General features: G+C 40.6%; 1 protein-coding gene across 1 annotated transcript in view; it reads right to left on the minus strand.

The window, feature by feature from the left end:
• LOC145410575 (putative glutamate receptor) overlaps positions 1-19,476 on the minus strand; it is a 145,515-nt gene that overhangs the window by 53,659 nt on the left and 72,380 nt on the right. Inside the window, exon 3 of the mRNA XM_080280691.1 lies at positions 5,278-5,458. Within this exon, the coding sequence (XP_080136817.1) occupies positions 5,278-5,458 (181 nt within the window). The remainder of the gene's footprint in view (positions 1-5,277; positions 5,459-19,476) is intronic.

Genomic DNA, 19,476 nt, shown 5'->3' on the forward strand with positions numbered 1-19,476 from the left:
CTTTCCTGACAGAAGGGTGTAAGTCCTTCTAGATGTACAATGATGATAGGTCTTCCCTTGCACTCTTCAGCTTCATAGCATGAGCCAGTGCTGCGTTTCTTACCTCCTGGCTTTCGACTTTGATGCAAAGTGGAAGATTCCTCCAGTCGTTAAGCTGTCCCATTCTTCTTATCTCCCATACAGCTGGATCTTCAGTATCTGGTAATCCAGCCGCCTCTACCACCGTCTTCAGCTTGGCAACATCGTCTTCACCTAATGAGTCATCATCGTTCATTTCCTAGATGATGAAGTTCTTTCTTCGTTCATAGGCGTCCAGTGTTTCCAAAAATTTTGGTTGGTGATTATATTGTAAGCATCATCCAGTCGTTACGAAAGTTGCCTTACTTCATTCATCACTGACTTGAGTTGTGACACCTCATCTCTCAGGTGCCATATTTCGTCCAGTAGTACGGTGTTTGTTGTTGTTTAGTTTCCCTTTTTCAGCATTAATAGATTTTTTCTACGTGACGTCACGAATCATGTGACTTTTGTTTACGGCGCCATATTGGACGGCAAATTGTCGGACGTCTAGAGGAAGCGAATTGCAGAATCCACAATGATATTCCACTAGTGTGCCTAAGGCTATAAGGCAAGGTAGAAAACTGGAAGTGGGGTATACTTCTACCGGTTTCTGGCCAATGATGAAAGGTGACAGAACTGAATAGCTGCCATGAAGAGGGAAAATTGGCAGCTGACAGCCTACTCCCGCCTCTGTAGCAAGCATTTCATATCAGGTGAGCCGATGATTTGTAAGCAGACACGGGCATATTTACCATTGTTAGCAGTTGTAGGTGTCATGGGATATTCTAACTATGTTAATGTCACAAAGCAAACGATCCACACGGCTATGTGTGTGCGTGGGAAAAGAGGGGGAGGGTCCATGTCACTGGCCTTGTTTTGTTTTTATTCCAGAGATTCACCGAAACCAAATCGGACATAGCAGTGATGAATAAGAATGTTAGATGCATAAGTAAAACCGATCAAATTACAGGTTAGGTCATACTTAAAGTTAGGTTTGGTAAGGAAGTTAGGTTAAGTTAGGTTAGGTTTGGTAAGGGAGTTAGGTTAAGTTAGGTTAGGTTAGGTTAAAGCTTATATTTTTATTTGTTTCAATGTTTTTCAGTGTGATTCATTTGTAACTGATATTTGTGTCATGGTGGATGAATTTAATAATAGTGCAGTATAGAACATTGTTCAACATTTCAGTATAAAACTGCTATATACCACTGTGAGCCTGTGTGCTGAACAGTATTTCAATTACAACTGAAGCATAATTACTAGTACTACTATTTATAATTTTCTGTTTTATTTAGAAATCAATCTTGCTCCACAGAAAGCAAAACTTTCAATATATACATGCTCCAGTTCAATCAAAAATACTTTAATTACAAATAAAAGGATAAATAATGTACTTACATCAACAGCCCCCTATATTGATCTTTTACCAGGTATGAAGCTAGTAAGATTTTTTGTTAATATAAATTGCTAAAATCATTAAAACTATATTGTTGAAGTCTTTTAGTTTTATGTTGCGGTAGCCTAATCATCAGCATGAAATAAATTACCTTAATTTAAATCTGTGCCAATGTTATGTTTCAGTTGTAATGTAAAAGTTACTTCAAGAGTAATTTTGACTTTTTTGGCATATACTATCAATTATGCATTTTATGTAAAACTAAACATACACTATATAGGCTGTGTGTATGTATCTAGGCCTGTAATTACTGAAATTTCCAAAATTAGTAAATTTTTTGGTAAATTTCCAGAATTACATGCAAAGCACCTGGAAGCTTAAAATTTCCATTTTTAATGCTTTATAGTGTGATTAATTTGAATCTGATATTTATTTTTGTCGGAAATTACTCTTTTTTTAATTCCAAACCAAGCTAACCCAACCAACCTAACCTAACCAAACCTAACTTAGGACCTAACTTGATGATTAAGAAGAAACGATAACTGCAGTAGGCCAATAGGCCCATGCTAGACAGCTCCCATAAGAGTGTGACTAATTTTCCCTCCCTACAATAGCCCATAAAGGCCCATGCTAGGCAGCTCTCACAGGAGTGTGACTGTAAGAATGACAAATTTTGTATGCATCCCATACCTGTCATATGCTTATCTAGCCTATACTTGAAACTTTCTAAACAGGGGGCAGCAACGAGGGTACCTTACTGGGAAACCTATTCCATTCATTTACTATTCGATTAGTCAGTGTATACAGCTCCTCCTCCAATGGCCCCATGTCAATAACTTACTGATTACCAAGACGATTTACAAGTACCTTATGTCAGTTCCAGCTATCTACATTGTGCATATACAATATGAAATGTCTGTTTACCTTGAATGATGCCCCAGTGAACTTTGTTGGAGTGTTTACCAAATAACAGTGATAGAGATCGCCATATCAGAGATCTAGTTTCAGTCCCCAGCCCTTGAAACTGGTGAATTTCTCCCCAGAAATGGTGTAAGGCTCTAGCCCCAAACACTGTATCTTGTTCCTGTACAGATCTTGGTGGCATTGATTCAGATTTCTGCATATATCTGACAATTTCATCTCTGACAGCGCTCTCTGAACAGCCATTACTGCGAGGAGTTTGCCGTCCAATATGGAGTCATGAACAAAATCACGTGATTTCTGTAGATGTCACTGGAAAAGGTCTATAAGCGTCACTTCAGTGCACATGCTCCAACTTGGTACAAAATTTGACAGGGAGGTAGGTATATTATACTATCTGGATTATAAACTCAAATCACTGTCATTGAAGAATATGACTGCTGTGCACAAAGTCACAGTACCTTCAGGGATTTGTCTAATGGGTTTGTAGGCTAACAGAGTTCACAAGACACAGTAATTTTGGAAAATATTTGAGGATCAAATCAACAGGTTCTTGTCACGATTGTAGCACCCTCTACACTCCATTGTTCATCATTCGTGAGCAGTCGTGGATTTTTTTTCGATAAGCCTCACTATATAAACAGTGAAGCTTCCTGTTTTCGTCACCATTATTTTTTTCTTGGCACTTATTTTTTCGATCATGATAATATTATACATTTAGGTGTCCTAGTGTAACCCAAGCCCTTATGCCAAAAATGAATTCCCTTGACCTATTTTTGAAGGTCATTTACTCATTTTTATTTTATAAATTGCATATTTGAAATTGAAATATCTCTGAAACTAATTGAGATACAGCTTTTTGGTTGAAAAACCTGTGAGAGAAATGTTTGCTGAATAGTTCTGACTTAATTTTTTGCCATTTAGCCCAGTGGAAAGTACCAAATTCAAATCTGGTCATTTTTTTTGTCTTGCAACAAATTTTAGAAAAAAACACAAAAGTTTTTTTAAGCAGTAACTTTCCAGATGTATAGTTGTGGTCACTCTTACGATCTGAAAGGAATATGGTTACAATTAAGCATACAGTTAGCTAGTTACTGAGACAAACGTAGCATTTGCACATGCATTCTTCGATACCTTTGTGATGAGAGCTTGCTGTTACACAAGAAGTCACCTTAAGGTCTTCAGATATTATATATATATATATATATTTATATATATATATATATATATATATATATATATATATGTGAAGCTACTTTATTGTTGCTTCACAATAAGAACAGATAACTAGTTATTATTAATATTTTCATTCATTGGCACTGTAGCAATATTTCGTTAAATATTGGATAATGGTTGTCATAAGGCTGAATCGGTAGAGAGGCGGCCTGCAGTCCTGATGGACCCAGGTTCGAATCCCGGCTGGGGCATGGAACAGTTTAAGGATTTGAATTTCATAAAAGCAGACTTTCCTGATCTACCAGTTAACCCGCCGACATGTCATAAAAGTACCCCCGCTAATACCAATACACCAGTCCTGTATGAGACAGCCCTAGCATGTATTCAATAAGGACGGTGGGTGTTAGCGCCGAAGTGGTGACATGTAGAGGTGTATGGTATGTAGGAGGACTACTGGGCCTTGAGAGCAGGCTGTGAAGCCTATGTCCAGAAGTCGGACACATAAAAAAAATAAATAAATAAATAAAATAAACCCACTAACAGGGCAGCGACAGACATTTCTTTTTCTTTAGACGTTGTTATTCCTGTCACATTTAAATCTCAGTTAAGCTAAAAACGCGTGCTGATCGGCTGTCATCACAGTATCCGAATGCGTGCATCAGTCTGAGGATTAAGTCCAGGATTACTCAGTATCGGATTATCTGTGTGGAAGCCAGGGACTTGAATATAGCTGACCTCTAGGCTGTCATCTGGGATCGAATAATCCCTAATCTGTTGTTTGAAGTAACCTCAAACCTGAGGGTTAAATCGTCGTCTTGAATTAGGGCCTAAGAAATTATGGAAAAACCACTTGGCGTGCTCTACCTTGGCAAGTATCCAGTTGATCTTACTAAGAAGAGTGGTGGGAAAAAAAATGGCGTCATGTTTTGAGGGAAACTGGCCACCAACTTTTCAAGAAATTTTAGAAAATGCCTCTCTGTCGATTCACACTCTTAGGTACAATTTTTCATAATGAAAAACTGCCAATATTACCAAGGAAATACAGCATGGTGTCTGCATAACTACAATACACTGACATACATCTCTACAAACTGGCACGATTATTAGTAGGCATATAAGAAAATGAGGTAACAAAATTATGTTTTAAGGTTGTGTGTCCCAGGAACAACTGTACCATGTCTAATTATACTGAAGAAGGAATGAAGGAACGATACCAAATGAAAATTATGTGTATTAAAAAAAGAAGTGGAGGAGGAGGAGGAGGAGAAAAAGAAGATGTAAAAGAAGACGATGAAGTGAGAAGACGAAGATGAAGGTGTAGAAGAAGAAGACGTAGGAGAAGAAGAAGAAGAAGTGGAGAAGGAGGAGGAAGGGGAAAAGGAGAGGAGGAGGAGGAAGAAAAAGAAGAAGAACAAGATGAAGTGGCGGAGAAAGAGGAGGAGGAAGAGGAAGGGGAAGAGGAGGGGAGACGTGTGAAGAAAAAGAAGTGAGGAGAAGAAAATGATGATGAGGAGGAAGAGGGGGAGGAGAAGGAGAAGAAGGAGATGAAGAACGTAGCTGCAAAAGCATTACATAATCACTGTGCGGGGACCTAAACAGAAATGAAGTGCCGCACTGATGTGCGGGTCTGTGTGTGATCCAAAGACTAGTAGTTACATCACACTTTGTTAGAAATAATAAAATTTAATGACACCACTGTTATCAAAGTAGTTAGAACCATTTTTCACCTGTTTCAGAAAAGTCCTGCGCCATCATTTTCTGCACTATGATGTCCCTTGCAATCATGACATGGCTGCCTCGTCGCACCGACGTAGAAAAGACCTTCACGAAGTCCTTTGCATAAACTGTCTTGTAGCGACCCTGTCTGTCGATGTCTCCTACATTACGCATTATTCCTGTCTCTGCCGTCTGGGGATGCCAAGGAATATTAAAAATGATTTTCTAGAACGCAAATCAATGTCATCTGTCTTACTCAGCGTTTGAAATGTGTAAATATGATGTTTAAATGTCTGCTCTGTTTTTACCCCACACCTAAACAGTCGACCAAAAAACGACACTTACAACTTAGAACAATGATTATGTTTGAGGAAAATGATGCTTAATAACATTTCATGTGTGTGTATACCTGAAATCTTCATCAACAAAGGAATAAGAAGGAATTATAAACATATGAAACACGCCCATTGCAAAATTTATCATAAGAAAAAATCATATGCACCTGTTATTTTAATAATACTCTATAGAAAGTGATATTTATGAGCATACTAAATAAACACTACATTCAAAAATATTTCATACGGAATGAGACACCAACAGAAGCAGAACTCATCATGAAACAAGGTTAATCCGAGACTGCAAAACATCCACCAAGGCTGAACAATCCCCCATTTGTCAACACCATGCAATAGATACTATTTTTTGTTCTTTTTTATGTAGCAAGAACCATACAAAACACATGTGGCAGATCTTATGGAGATGTTATCTTGTAATTTTTGTGCAGGCATTGTAGGCCCTGTTTAAGGAGTTAGATGAAGAAATGTTGAAATTGCCACTATCCAGGAATGGTAAAGAATCCTTTAAAAAAAATTCCTGGATCTGGATGATGATCTGGATCACCACCAAAATCTAATGGATTGTTCCTAGGGCCATGCCGTACCCCTTAAAAAAAAAAAAAAAAAAAACGCTCATAACGTTATGACTAATTCTGCTAACGGACAAACAAACCAACACCGGCAAAAACATAATACCCAGAGGGCAAAAGCCACTTTTTCTAGTGAACCAAACATGGGTTGTTATAAAATGTTTTGCATACCGGTACCAATTTAATCCTTGGACCATCAGGTGCACAAGTCTGGAAATCAACTACTGTAAGCTGGGAATCCAAGATGGCATCCAAGAAGATCCTTCTATTTTACCATTTGATGATAATTTGTCAAATAAATTGTATGTAATTATATTAATCCATGTTTTTAAGGCCTTTGTATTATACTGTTTGTTTTCAGAACAAACAAAAAAAAAGGTTATACTGTACTGAAAACAAAATATTTTATAATTTTAACAGTTTATTAAAATAACACATTTTTTTCTTCAGATAGTTTACATACTTGTAACCACAGACATTTTGCAAAAATACAGTTACTGGGTGCATAAACAGCACACATCAGAGGACTGTCAATAACCAAACATGTCATGAAAATAAGCTCTTGAATCTTCCTTTATAATATTCAGGTAATTAAACATTTCATCCATACACCATAACACAATTTTTTTTGAATGAGATATAACACAACCGTTATAACTACTAAAATAACTAACACTGAGACAGACCAATACAGAGATACTCCTGGTCAGACTGAAAAGGAATTGCAATATTCAGAGAAAATCTAATCTGAGTCAGAGCTATCTTCAATTTCTTAGAGGTACTGAGCTCTGGAACAGCTCTGTGGAGATCCCTGGCATCTTCAGCCAAGATAACATGGAATATTCTATTTGGCACTTGAGCAATTTCTTGAACAGCCTTTTCTTCAATCCCAGGGAAGGGATGTTGACATCTCTTGATTGTAACAATTCTGCAGTCACTGGAACTGGAACAAATTCTGCTTGGTTTACTGTCCATCCATATTCAACCACCGAAGGAAAGCTAGGCTTTGCAGTGTGTGTTGTCTTGTCAGTGATTGTTGTCAAGGCAAAATATTTCAGATGTTGCATAAAAGCATCCTCAGTAGGTGGATGGAGCTTGATAGCAGTGGTCTTGTTGGTAAAAATCGTTTGAGCGCGAATCCCACTCAAAGAGACATATGACATCTCGGCATTCTTTGTACAGACTGTGACAAGAAATTTCCTAGCCTGACTGATAACATTTTCAGTTATGGCATTGCCGTCACAGTCAAAGTCTTCCACAGGATCCAGTTGAGTTTCCTTAGTTGCTGTTAACCATTCCTTTTTGCTGATAAAAATGGGCATGCTGATGGTATCCCTGCTACTTACACTGTGAACAATTGGAAGTGAAAAGCATCTGTGGTTGTAATGCTTTGGCAGTGATGCTGATGGTATCCCTGCTACTTACACTGTGAACAAACGGAAGTGAAAGGCATCTGTGGTCATAATGCTTTGGCAATGTCATTTACTGCAAGGTAAATGTCTGTTGCTGCCTTGGCCCAAAGTTCAGGAAGCTCTTTCAACATGCTGGATGCATGATATATAGAAAGGACAATAGCATCTGGATCATTTGAAAGAACAATAACTTGATCAACTTTGTCTACTTGAAAACACTACAGGGCATAGAAAATAATACAAGTGTTTGCCTTTTCATGTGTTAATTCTAGGGACTGCAGTTACACCTTCACTGTGCAACATTACTGACTTTGTTTCCTCTCTGAAACCACCACCCAGATAAACTTGAGAGCTACCAGGACGTGAAGACTGGAGTTCATCTTGACACCATTTATCACACAAGTAGGTTAGTAACTGTGCTTTGTTTGTATAACAAGCAAAGGACTCTGAAGGATCTAGTGCTTTGTACTGGTCAGAGACAACAAAAATTTTTACTGTTTTCGGCTTACCAGTCCTCATGAGTCTTGTTGCTTCCTGCAGACTTGAACTTCTGTCGTGATCAAAACACAGGTCAACAGCCATTGCATTATCTAGGACTTATCTAAGAATTGCTTGTTTGTATCTAAGTGCAAAGGCAGAGACCTTTTCGTCTTTCACAAAATCTCAAACGATAAACCCAATGCATGACATCAATCACTAATGCACATGAAAATTTTGTTATATGGTAGTGACATTTCACAACTGCTTATGCCTGGGTAGCTTTCACAAGACGTGATTTGGTTCCACATGCGCGCATTGTGTCATTCTCGTTAAATAAGGATGGAGGGTAATTGCAACATTCATAGTTTCCAATGTACTCCTGTTCATCAAAACTGCCACCACTGGCAATATAATGTTATACGAAAAAGGGCTCTTACTTCATCACTTTCTCCTGGGCTTGAACTTTCTGCTTGCTATTTTTATCCTGGCTTTGTGTGAAGATGGTGTTCCATTTGACAACTTGAACTCTGCCTTCTTTATGTAAGGAATTTTCAAGTGCTTGCAGGCCAACTTCTTCCACTTGTGTCATATGATAATGTACATTTTCAGGAGCATGTTCACCAATAACTACTGATCAAGTGGTTTGAATCTGCTGTAAATGGATTAGTTTCAGCAGCTGTCATCAAGTTTATGACAACTTCACTGTCTCTGGAGCCTGAGTTGTACCAGCTTTATGATGCGGATTTTCAAATTCAGAGCTGAGATGTAACATATCTTTCAATTTAGAGCTGATCTGTGATGTTATATCTTTTGTCTAAGCCCATCTGGAACATGCTTTCGAGTTAAAAGTGATGCATGCCAATCCAGTGCCTGACAGGCATCTTGGATGCCATTTTGGATTTTAAGCTTACAATAGTTGATTTTACAGGTAAAGGCATATCAAATTACTTTGAAATCATCAAAAAAGAATTTTTTTTTTTTTTTTTTTATGTGTCCGACTCTGGGCATAGGCTTCACAGCCTGCTATCAAGGCCCAGCAGTCCTCCTACATACCATACACCTCTACATGTCACCTCTACATGTCTTGACCTTAAGAACCCTAGAAAATATGTATTAACCCGTCACGTCCCGAGGTTTTCCGCACCTGCGACATCCCCCAGTCCCGAGGTATTTTCGGAAAATATTTTTTTGGCTAAAACCTCCGCTTTTGGTGAGATACATCGAAAATTCATAGAGAAATCGCTCACCTGAGGTTTAAAATACTCAATCCAAGTAGGAGTTGCTCCTTACCTGACTGGGTTTTCTAACATGCTGGCACCAAAGAAAACGAGTTCTATGGGAGGGTAACTATTTTATCCACTCATAAACGGTATTGATTTATTTACTTGGTACGAATTTATATGTAGTATGAGAGTATATTGGTTTTCAAGCAGTAATAGAGGCATTATAAGCATTGTTTCACTCACTAACTAATCACCATTCATGACCTTTTTTTCCCACATTACCTGATCATCATTTCTGACTGTTTCTTCCTCTAATGCTATGTAAACCTTGTCCTCCACATTGTCATCGATTGGGGAATCACTCTGGCCCTGAGTGTCTTTATTGGCCAGGTCACTGGTAACAGGTGAATTGCCGAGACAATGGCATGATGGGGGGAGGGGGGAGGTTATGCGGTGTAAGGCATTGTCCCTGCTTGGCATCTTGTAGAGGAATAGAGGAAGGTGTCCCATGTATACATACGAAAAATCACGCGCGAAAATTGAAAATTGTGCAAATTAGGGACCTTGCAATTGCACGACGTACCGGTACGTCGCCGGGACTGGCAAATGCAAATCGTTGCAACGTACCCATACGTCAACGGGACGGGGCGGGTTAAGCTTGAAATTACTGGAGATTATGACCAACTTTGATTCCCAGCTTACAGTAGTTGATTTCCAAAGTTGTACACCTAGGTGTTGTTCCTGGTGGTCCAAGGGTTAAACTGATATGCCATAACGTTTTTTTAACAATCCATTGCCGCTAAACTTTACTATCCTCCCCCCCCCGTGGTAAACTTTGTTGGAGGTAATTATCATCCAGCTGAGCATGATACTGATAGTTCTCTCAGTTTTGCATGTTTTTGCCCTGTTTTCTGGGTCCTCCATCACCTTACGTGGGTATCAGGAACAGAATGGCAACAACGACGACGACACTGGGGGAAAGCATAGATATAAAAGCAGTGCTTGATTATATAAAGTTTGGTCCTTTGGTACTGATTCTTTTTTATATCCAGAGTAAAGATGCAAAAATTATGCTCACTTATTGAAGTTGGGCTTATTGTGAAGTTACTGTTGGCTTATGATACTGTATTCAACCATGTATGGCCATGGATCATCCAGTGATGATGCAAGGTAGCTTCTATTAACAGAATGAAAGAGAACTGCAGTCATAAACTCTCATTGGTGGAACCGTGGTATGTCTGCAGCATGTGCGACATTCTTTCTGAATGGACTTATCAACAGACTGCAGCGTTCCATTTATAATCCACAATTTTATTTCAAAAATTGCCCCCTGTTTTCTGCCCCAAAGACTTTGTATATTCATCCAGTCACACTTGCGGTTGCCAGTTCATCATTTTAGCTTCCTGCTATATCTACATGAACACTAGCAGATGTGAACAAGTATGAAGGAAAGTGACAATAAGGTGCCCAGAGTGTCAGGTTGGCTTAAGTCTAGGATACTGCTTCCGTGACTTTCACAGACTCGTCAACTTTGTGTGTGATGGTTGAGGGTCACTGAGGACCATAGACAGCTACAACAATACACAAAAACACCAAAAATAATGTTGCTTCCACTTATATCTACGGCAGCGTAGGAGCATCTGGACATTCACTGAAGTGTTCATAAGTAAACAGAAGGGTTTTGCTTTCTTGTGCATTTTTTTTTATCTTGTGTATTAATATGAAAATCATTGAATTGAAAATGGGAATCTTCTGGGAGGATTGCTGCACTAAGTACCTCACCATCTCCACCTAAACCAAAGTCAAATGCTTTGCCTTTATTTCTATGTGTTATGCTGCGTGTTCTGAGTCCAACTTCTTGTACTTGTACTCAGAACACGGGCACAGACTTGGGTTCTTTTGTTCAGGACCAGGTCGAGAGCATGCAACAAAGGAACAGGACTCAAACACAGGCTAACCAGTCTTACATGTATTTTACCATACAAAAATAAATACAATGCTTTACACAATACTCATGGCACAGTACAAATCACTTATTGACACATAAGGATATACAGCAGACTAGATGTCAGGCAGGTGTAGGTGATGGCCAGGTGTAGGAGGGGGGCTATCTGGGGTGTGCTCTCGGGAGAGGTACGAGTCTCGGGCTGAGTAGTGGGGTGTCCGGTGTAGGCTGTGGGCCGGCATTGTGCTTAGTCCCCTTCTGGCGGAACCCTAAGGTGTGTGATGGCCCTCAGGACTGGGGGTAACAGGTGCGTGGCTCGGCACCTGCCCTTGGAGGTGGTGGGAGTCTTGCTGGGAGGTCAGGGCTGGAACATGCCCGGCGTTGTCGGGGTGTTCCTTGAAGGCTGAGGGCTGCAGTCTCACTGGGATGGGGAGGCCATCAGGGGCTGCATGTGGCCGCTCTCACTCGGGGAGTCCAACAGCGGCTGAGGACGTCGAGGGGACAACTGCAGTGAGTGGACACCCAAGCTCACAATGATGTTCTCCACCAGGAACTCTGTGAGGAAGCAGTCTCCACCCGTAGTGGTGCGGGGGGAGCACGAGGGGTGTCCCGCTTGGCCTCTTGAGGGGCCAGCTGAACCAGGGATGCTGTCCCTGGTGAGAGCCTCCGGGGTAGTGGAGCAGGGAAGACCGGTGGTTGTTCCCTCTGCTTGGCAAGTCCGATGAATATTACCGAAACTCCACTCCGGGGCAGTGGACGAAGGAAGTCCGGTGGACGTTCCTTCCACCTGGCAAGTCCAGTGGATAATACCACGGGCAGTGGAAGAAGGAAGTCCGGTGGACGTTCCTTCTGCCTGGCAAGTCTGGTGGATGATATCATGGGCAGTGGATAAAGGAAGTCTGGTGGACGTCCCTTCTGCCTGGGAAGTCCGGTGGACATTACCTAGGCTCCACTCCGGAGTAGTGGAGGAAGGAAGTCTGGTGGATGTCCCTTCCCCCTGGCAAGTCCGGCGGACATTACCGAGGTTCCAGTCATCCCGGGGGTGGCAAGTAGAGGAAGTCCGGTGAACGTTCCGCCTGTGGCAAGACCGGTGGAAGTTACTGAGGCCCTGCTGCCAGGGGAAGGATGGAGCTGAGGGGAATCCAGTGGAAGTCCCCTCTATGGCAGGTCTGATGGATGCTACTGCAGCTCTGCTCCCTTCCCTGGGATGACAGGTAGGGGAAGTCCAGTGGACATTCCTTCAACAGCAAGTCCGGTGGACGCTACTGTGTCCCTGCTCCGGTGGTGGGTGGCAGATGAGGGAGATCTGGTGGATGCTCCCTCTACAGCAAGTCTGGTGGACATTGCTGCTGCTTTGCACCCCATGAGGTCTGTAGGTGCAAGAAGTCTGGTGGACGTTCCTCTGCTGATAAGTCCGATGGACGTTACCAAGGGCCTGCTAGGGACTGTGCAGTGACAGGTCCCCACCCCAGTTCTGGTGAGTGTCGTCCCAGCTTGAGTGTAGTGCAGTGGGGTGATGAACTCCCCCTGATTCTGTTGAGTGGAAAAGGATCATAATAGCAGGGGACATGGGCCTGTGTGGCTCGGGGCCCTTGTGCACCTCCCCGTGGCCTTCGCCTGGGGTGGGTGTCTCACCCTGGGTCACCTCCTGGGGTGGGCATTTCACTATGGATCAGAAAAGTACATACATGGAGTCTCTAAAAAGCAGTCATTAATTTATAATGCTAATAAATTATATTTTAAGAAACGCCAGATTATCACAATAAGTATAAAATCACTGAAAATGAATATCAATCTCCCTCGATTGTAGGAGTGGTCAGTGGGAAAGTGAAGATGTTGGAGACTGGAAGGTAGGGTTGGTGGGATGGAAGTAAGGTTTTGTGAGAAAGAGAGAGAGAGAGAGAGAGAGAGAGAGAGAAGAGGTACTATTAACCCGCCAACTCCTGTTGATGTGTATATACGTCTGAACGTTTTGTCACTGTGACTCCCATTGACGTATATAAACACGCTGCAATTGCAAGGTCCATCGTTTGCACATTTTTCAAATTTTGTGCGTGATTTTTGGTATGTATACACGGGACACCTTCCTCTACCAGATGCCAGGCAGGGACAATGCCTTACCACACATGACCTCCCCCCCCCTGCACGCCATTGTCTCAACAATTCACCTGTTACCAGTGACTGGCCAGTAAAGACATGTTGCGCCACAGTACAAAATTCAAGGCCAGAATGATTTCCCAATCGATGACAATGTGGAGGACAAAGTTTACGTAACATTAGAGGAAGAAACAGTCAGAAATGATGATCAGGTAATGTCGCCAAAAAAGGTGAGGTATGTTGATGTGTTTGGTGAGTGAAACAATGCTTATATTGCCTATATTAATGTGTGAAAACCAATATACTTTTCTACTACATACAAATTCGTACCAAATAAATAAATACCATTTATGAGTGGTTTGGAATAGTTACCCCTTCCATAGAACTCGTTTTCTCTGGAACCTGCCTCATAGAAAACACAGTAAGGTAAGGGGTACAGTTACCTGTATGCGGTATTTTAAACCTAAGGTGAGTGATTTCTCTATGAATTTTTGATGTTTCTCACCAGAAGCAGAGGTTTGAGCCCCCCAAAAAATCCAAAATCTGTTGGGATTGGGCGGGGGGAGTCAGTTGTGGAAAATCGGTCGGGACGGGGTGGGTTAATGGCTTGGCGTAATAATTTGTTCAGTATGAGATAATGATGAAGCCGTTAACTACTAGGCTCTGGGTGCTTTTCGCGTTTTCACAACGTAGAGAAATTAAACAAAATAGCTCTGTTTCACACACTCATAACTCAGCAACCATACAACACAGGAAGTTAAAAAAAAACTTGTTTTACTCACCAAATCTTCCTATTTCCAATGCAAGTGTCCCAAGGTCGCTAAATGGTGGTATTTTGACATGAGGACGAGTTGAATGGAGGCAATTTTTGGCTTTTGGCGGGCCTTTTTTCCGATGGGTGCACCCAGCCACGGCCTTTGTGTGCGCATGCTTGACCCGAGCCAGCCCACACTCTGCTACCTTGTCTGCAATGTTCAAAGCCTTTTCAAGACTCCCTGCCTCCTCTTGCTGCTGTCTTGGGTCATGTTTTATCACCTTGGTGCCTTAGCTCACGATTGCACTCTTGTTTTTTTCCAGTTGTTCCATGCTGCCATGCTGTTGCAATGCACTAAGATGTGTGTGGCACGAAACTAATATCATACTTAACAGACATTTACTTCATTTCACTTATGATTCTTATATTTTCTCTCTAGTTTTAAATACAGGCACTTATACATACTATCTAAAGTTTCAATGCACAAGCATCACTGTCGCAAGATTTCTGAAGGCGTCACTCCCGCACATTTCTCCGCGGTCAAAATCTGCCTATCTACTGAGATGACACGGACTGAAGTAGTAACAAGCTGACTATTTTCCAAGCCGTCACTATCGGGATCAGTATTACACAAATCACGTTGTTTTTTGTGAAAACATCGTTTTTGTCGCAATTGTAAATATTTCATAAACGTCATTATCGTTACTGGACTCACGTAGCAGTCATGTATATATATATATATATATATAATTACTCGTGGTGGCGGGACAATAACTGATATGTTAAAGTGACATGCTCTGTTATGCCAGCTAATTATATGGGAGGGAAATGGTGTGGGGAAATCAAGACACACGTTCAAACAATGGCGCGAGAGTGGTCCCGTCCAGTGATGGAACTCGAAGCCGCCCTGGGCCAAGCGCCACCCCGTCGCTCGACAGGACCCGCGAAGTAAGGGTTAATAAAGTCAGAACAGACTGTAGGTTTGCTTCTTATGATTTTCTATTCATAAAACAATTTCCATCATAACATGCTCATGTATTAAAGAAGTTTCAAAGCAACCATTTCTTAGGAAAGATACCTAACTGTAAAAATGACCACTACTATACCTCTGGTCACACAAAAACATTTTCTTTGAAAACAGTTAATGAGCTGAGAGAAGAAAAATCATTTTACAACCATTAATCAACTGGAACTCTCGTTCGTTAGCTAAACACTCGTTCATGCCAAAGTAATGGAGACTACTATCTACTCTATATATTTCCAAACAACAGGTTAGTCATAGAGTACGAGTATTTTCAAGTGCCATGTGAAGAATGTCATTTTCATACTCTACTGTATTTATGTAATCGCTTAGATATCAAAATACAAAGTACTTATTTAAATATTTTCATTCACGCAGATACAAAGTATTTCAGGGTCAGCTATTACACACACACACACACACACACACACACACTATCAATCAATCTGTATTATGCTTCTCTGTCTGTCTGTCTGTCTGTCTCTCTCTCTCTCTCTCTCATACATTCATCATCTAACCCTACGTTGCCTCATGAGGAGCGTAGGAGCCCGGGGCTAGGCAACTTGGTCCTGACATTAAAGATGAGTGACCAGCCTACTCATCCCTGAGTGGCATTACGTGAGTAATAAACCCCAACCATCCCTTGGATATAAACCTTCACTGGCTCAGTCCAATTGGAGCTCCGTAATTACCCATTAAACCACGAGGCGCCAAAAGTTAGTTACGTGGTTACCACCCAGGGTAGTAAATGGTTTCCTGGTGCACAGGAAACCATTTGGCCTGTCACTCAGTGTAGAGTCATCCACAGGCAGAAGGAATAGGAAAGAATGATGGAACGAAAGACAGAAGAGGGAGTGTAAAGTCACCCATAGGCAGAAGGACAAGAAAGAATGAAGGAAAGAAAGAAAGAAGAGGATGGAGGGAAAGAATGATGGAGTGGAGGAAAGGGCAGACACCCGAGAGCAGCACTACATCGAGTGAGTGGATGGTGAGCGGCCCCACCTACCACAAATTGTGTATATATATATATATATATATATATATATATATATATATATATATATATATATATATATATATAAGTCTGCATGTATGTGAGAGTATGTCTGTATATATGTGAGAGTGTGAGTGTGTTTGTTTGTGTTTGTGTGTGTGTGTGTGTGTGTGTGTATCGTCATCAGCCATTGCAAGTCCACTGCTGAACAAAGTCCTCCCCCAACCTTCTCCACGAATTCCATGACTGAGCCAATCTCAGCCATGTTTTCCCTGCAAACTTCGCTATCTCACCTCTCTATATTCTGTCTGGCCATTTTTTCTTATGCTTACTATCTCCTGGAGTCCAGTCAGTCAGCCTCTTGCTCCATCAGTTAGCCCTTTTTCTTGCAACATGACTTACCCACTTTCATTTCTGTTCTTTTATAACTTCTATAATGTCTTTGACTTTAGTCTGCTCTCTCTCCCAAGTTTATCTTTTCCTGTCTCTCAGAGATACTCCCAACACTGACCTTTCCATTGCCCTTTGAGAAAGGATTACTCAATTTTCCCTCGATGTTGTCATTTGCCAGGTCTCACAACCATACGTCATAGCTGGAATTATACATTCGTTATGTACTTTTCGTTTCATACATGTTGGCAAGCTACTTTTCATGATGTCTATATTTATTAAGAACTCCATTCAATTGTATTGCGTCTTTCTTTTTTTGATATCATGGTCTTTCATTAATTTTCATATTTGCCCCAAGTAATTGTACTCCTCGACTTATTCACGAATTTCTTCGCTTATTCTGATGACGCTATTTCTTGTGTTTGGATTAAGCATTAGTTTTACTTGTTTTCATCTTTAGCCCTACTTTGAGACTTTCTCTGTTCAGGTCATTTAACGTTTCTTGCAATGTCTCTGCTGTTTCTGAGATTAGGACAATGTCGTATGCAAATCGTAATTGGTTTAGCTTTTCTCCATCAATATTTACTCCTATGTTTTCCCAGTCTGGCTTTCTGAAAATGCTTTCTAGGCATGGTGTAAATCATTTTGGTGAAATTGTATCTCCGTAACGCACGCCCTTCAATCTTAATTTTTATCAGAGTCTTTATGTAATTTAACTGTAGCAGTTCCCTCTTTTTATGTGTTTTCGATAAATTTTACAATGTTCTTATTTATTCCTTGTTCTCGCAAAGAATTTATGATTGCTATGTGCTCCACTGAGTCGAAAGCCTTTTTGTAATCAACAAAAACTAAGCACAGTGGTTTATTATATTGGGTAGTTTTCTCAAATAGCCAATTCATTGTGTGTAGATGTGTGTGTCTTGGTGTGTAGGATACAAGGGAACAGTATTGTACTCACCCATCACCCATTTCTGGTGACGTCTAGCCCACCACCACCACCAGCTCCCCAAAAACCACTCAACCATCACCAAAACAATATGTAGTAACTACATATGTAACTGCACTTTTGTAACTGTAATAGAAATTGTCAACTTGATATAAATCTTCACTTAAATAAACTTAAACCTTCACCAAAACAGTTACGTACTTCACTGTGAGCAATTCGAACAAACAAAAGTCTTAAACATAACTGTTTTGTTCATATTTTCTGTTTCCTTATTCAATTATTTCCACATCATCCACGTCATTTCCTATATCATCCATATCTTCTGAGGTGGTGGATGGGGGCTGGCGCAACCAATGCTCGCTCTAGTGACTAGCGGAGCAACCGTAAACCAACGCTAGTGGCGCGAAACAAGCCTGCCATGTTTGAATTTTCGGATAGATTCCAAATTTTTGTGGTTTATCGAAATGAGAACGTTTTAGTAAAACTTACGGTTAATGGTATATTACGGTTAAAAGAATTTCGGATAAAAGACTCCACTGTATGTATATCACTGTATATATATATATATATATATATATATATATATATATATATATATATATATATAATATATAAAAAATAATTTGGTTTTACTCCAGGTATCCCCTCAGGGCTAAGGCGTTGCCCCTGGGTAGAGGACTTTTGGACTGAAGCGCATAGCATTTTATGACCGGATGCCCTTCCTGATGTCTACCAATGACCCTTGGGTGGATTCGATCCTCCGACCCTTCGGTCAGAGCGGAGAGCGCTCTCTCTCTCTCTCTCTCTCTCTCTCTCTCTCTCTCTATGTATGTATATATATATATATATATATATATTTTGTTACGGAACAGAGAAAGATAATGTACACTTTAAGTGAGAATACTAAAAATCACTACTGTCCCGTAAAGTTCCAGGTTCAAAACAAAAGAGTTAGGTAAAATTACAAGTTAAAGTTTAATGCACAAACTAACAACAAAACATTCAGGACTAATAAGGATAATGTAATGGCAAAAAACAGGTTAAATATATGGTTAACTGCAATAGCCTCTATTAACATGAAATTAGCAAGAGTAAATTTACCTAAGTCAGCTCTGATAAAATGAAAATACACTGGGTAATGCTCAGTTAATGCAAGATAAATTATTACAGATACAAAATAATATTAAACTGGCTGACAAAATGAATCCTACATAAATTACAAAAAAACCTCACTAGGCCTAAGAATTAACCCTATGCTACACAGCACAAGAAAAAATGCAACAACAGTTATACTCAAATTACACAGCTGCTAGATGGTTGGAGACTTCCTGAGCACTCACAACAATAACTGTACAGGGGAGGACAGAGATGTGAACAAAATGAGGAGCAGATCTAAGTGGCCATGATGCAGAGACTGAGCTCATTATATAGGGGCCAGCAGAGCTTGATACAACTTGTAAGAAGGACGCGCAAATGAAGCCATGGGGACAAAGAGTTGACAATCCCGCTCTGAACAACAGAAAGGACGACTTTACTATAACGGTAGAAGGGGGGAACTGAGGCAGAACACGCTCGTGATCAAAAAGGCAGCACACTGTACGTTAGAATTACACAAAGGATGATGAAATCATAGGCTATGTAACACCTCCCCACAAAGAAAAAGAAATTTACAAAGGAAATTTCTTATTACTCTAAAACAATCTGTCTAAAGTCTAGATAAGCAATCTGCAATAACATTTTCTTTCCTAGTGTTACAAAACATGAGATCTCCCTAGCACGTTCAGTCATAGGTACTTGCCAGTATCCCTTTAACAAATCAGACTTACTTATGTACCTAGCCTTTCCGATCTTGTCTATGCAATCTTCCACACGAGGGAGAGGGTAAGGGTCTGTTTTAGTTATCTGATTAACACGTCTGTAGTCAATGCAAAGCCGCTGTGACCCACCTGGCTTAGGGACTAGTGTGACAGGAGAACTCCACTCGCTCTGACAGGGCTAAATCATCTTGTGGTCCAACAGGTAG

Source organism: Coenobita brevimanus, chromosome 86 (genome assembly GCF_032717465.1).
Source record: "Coenobita brevimanus isolate Jiangsu-jjx chromosome 86, ASM3271746v2, whole genome shotgun sequence".
NCBI lineage: Eukaryota > Metazoa > Arthropoda > Malacostraca > Decapoda > Coenobitidae > Coenobita > Coenobita brevimanus.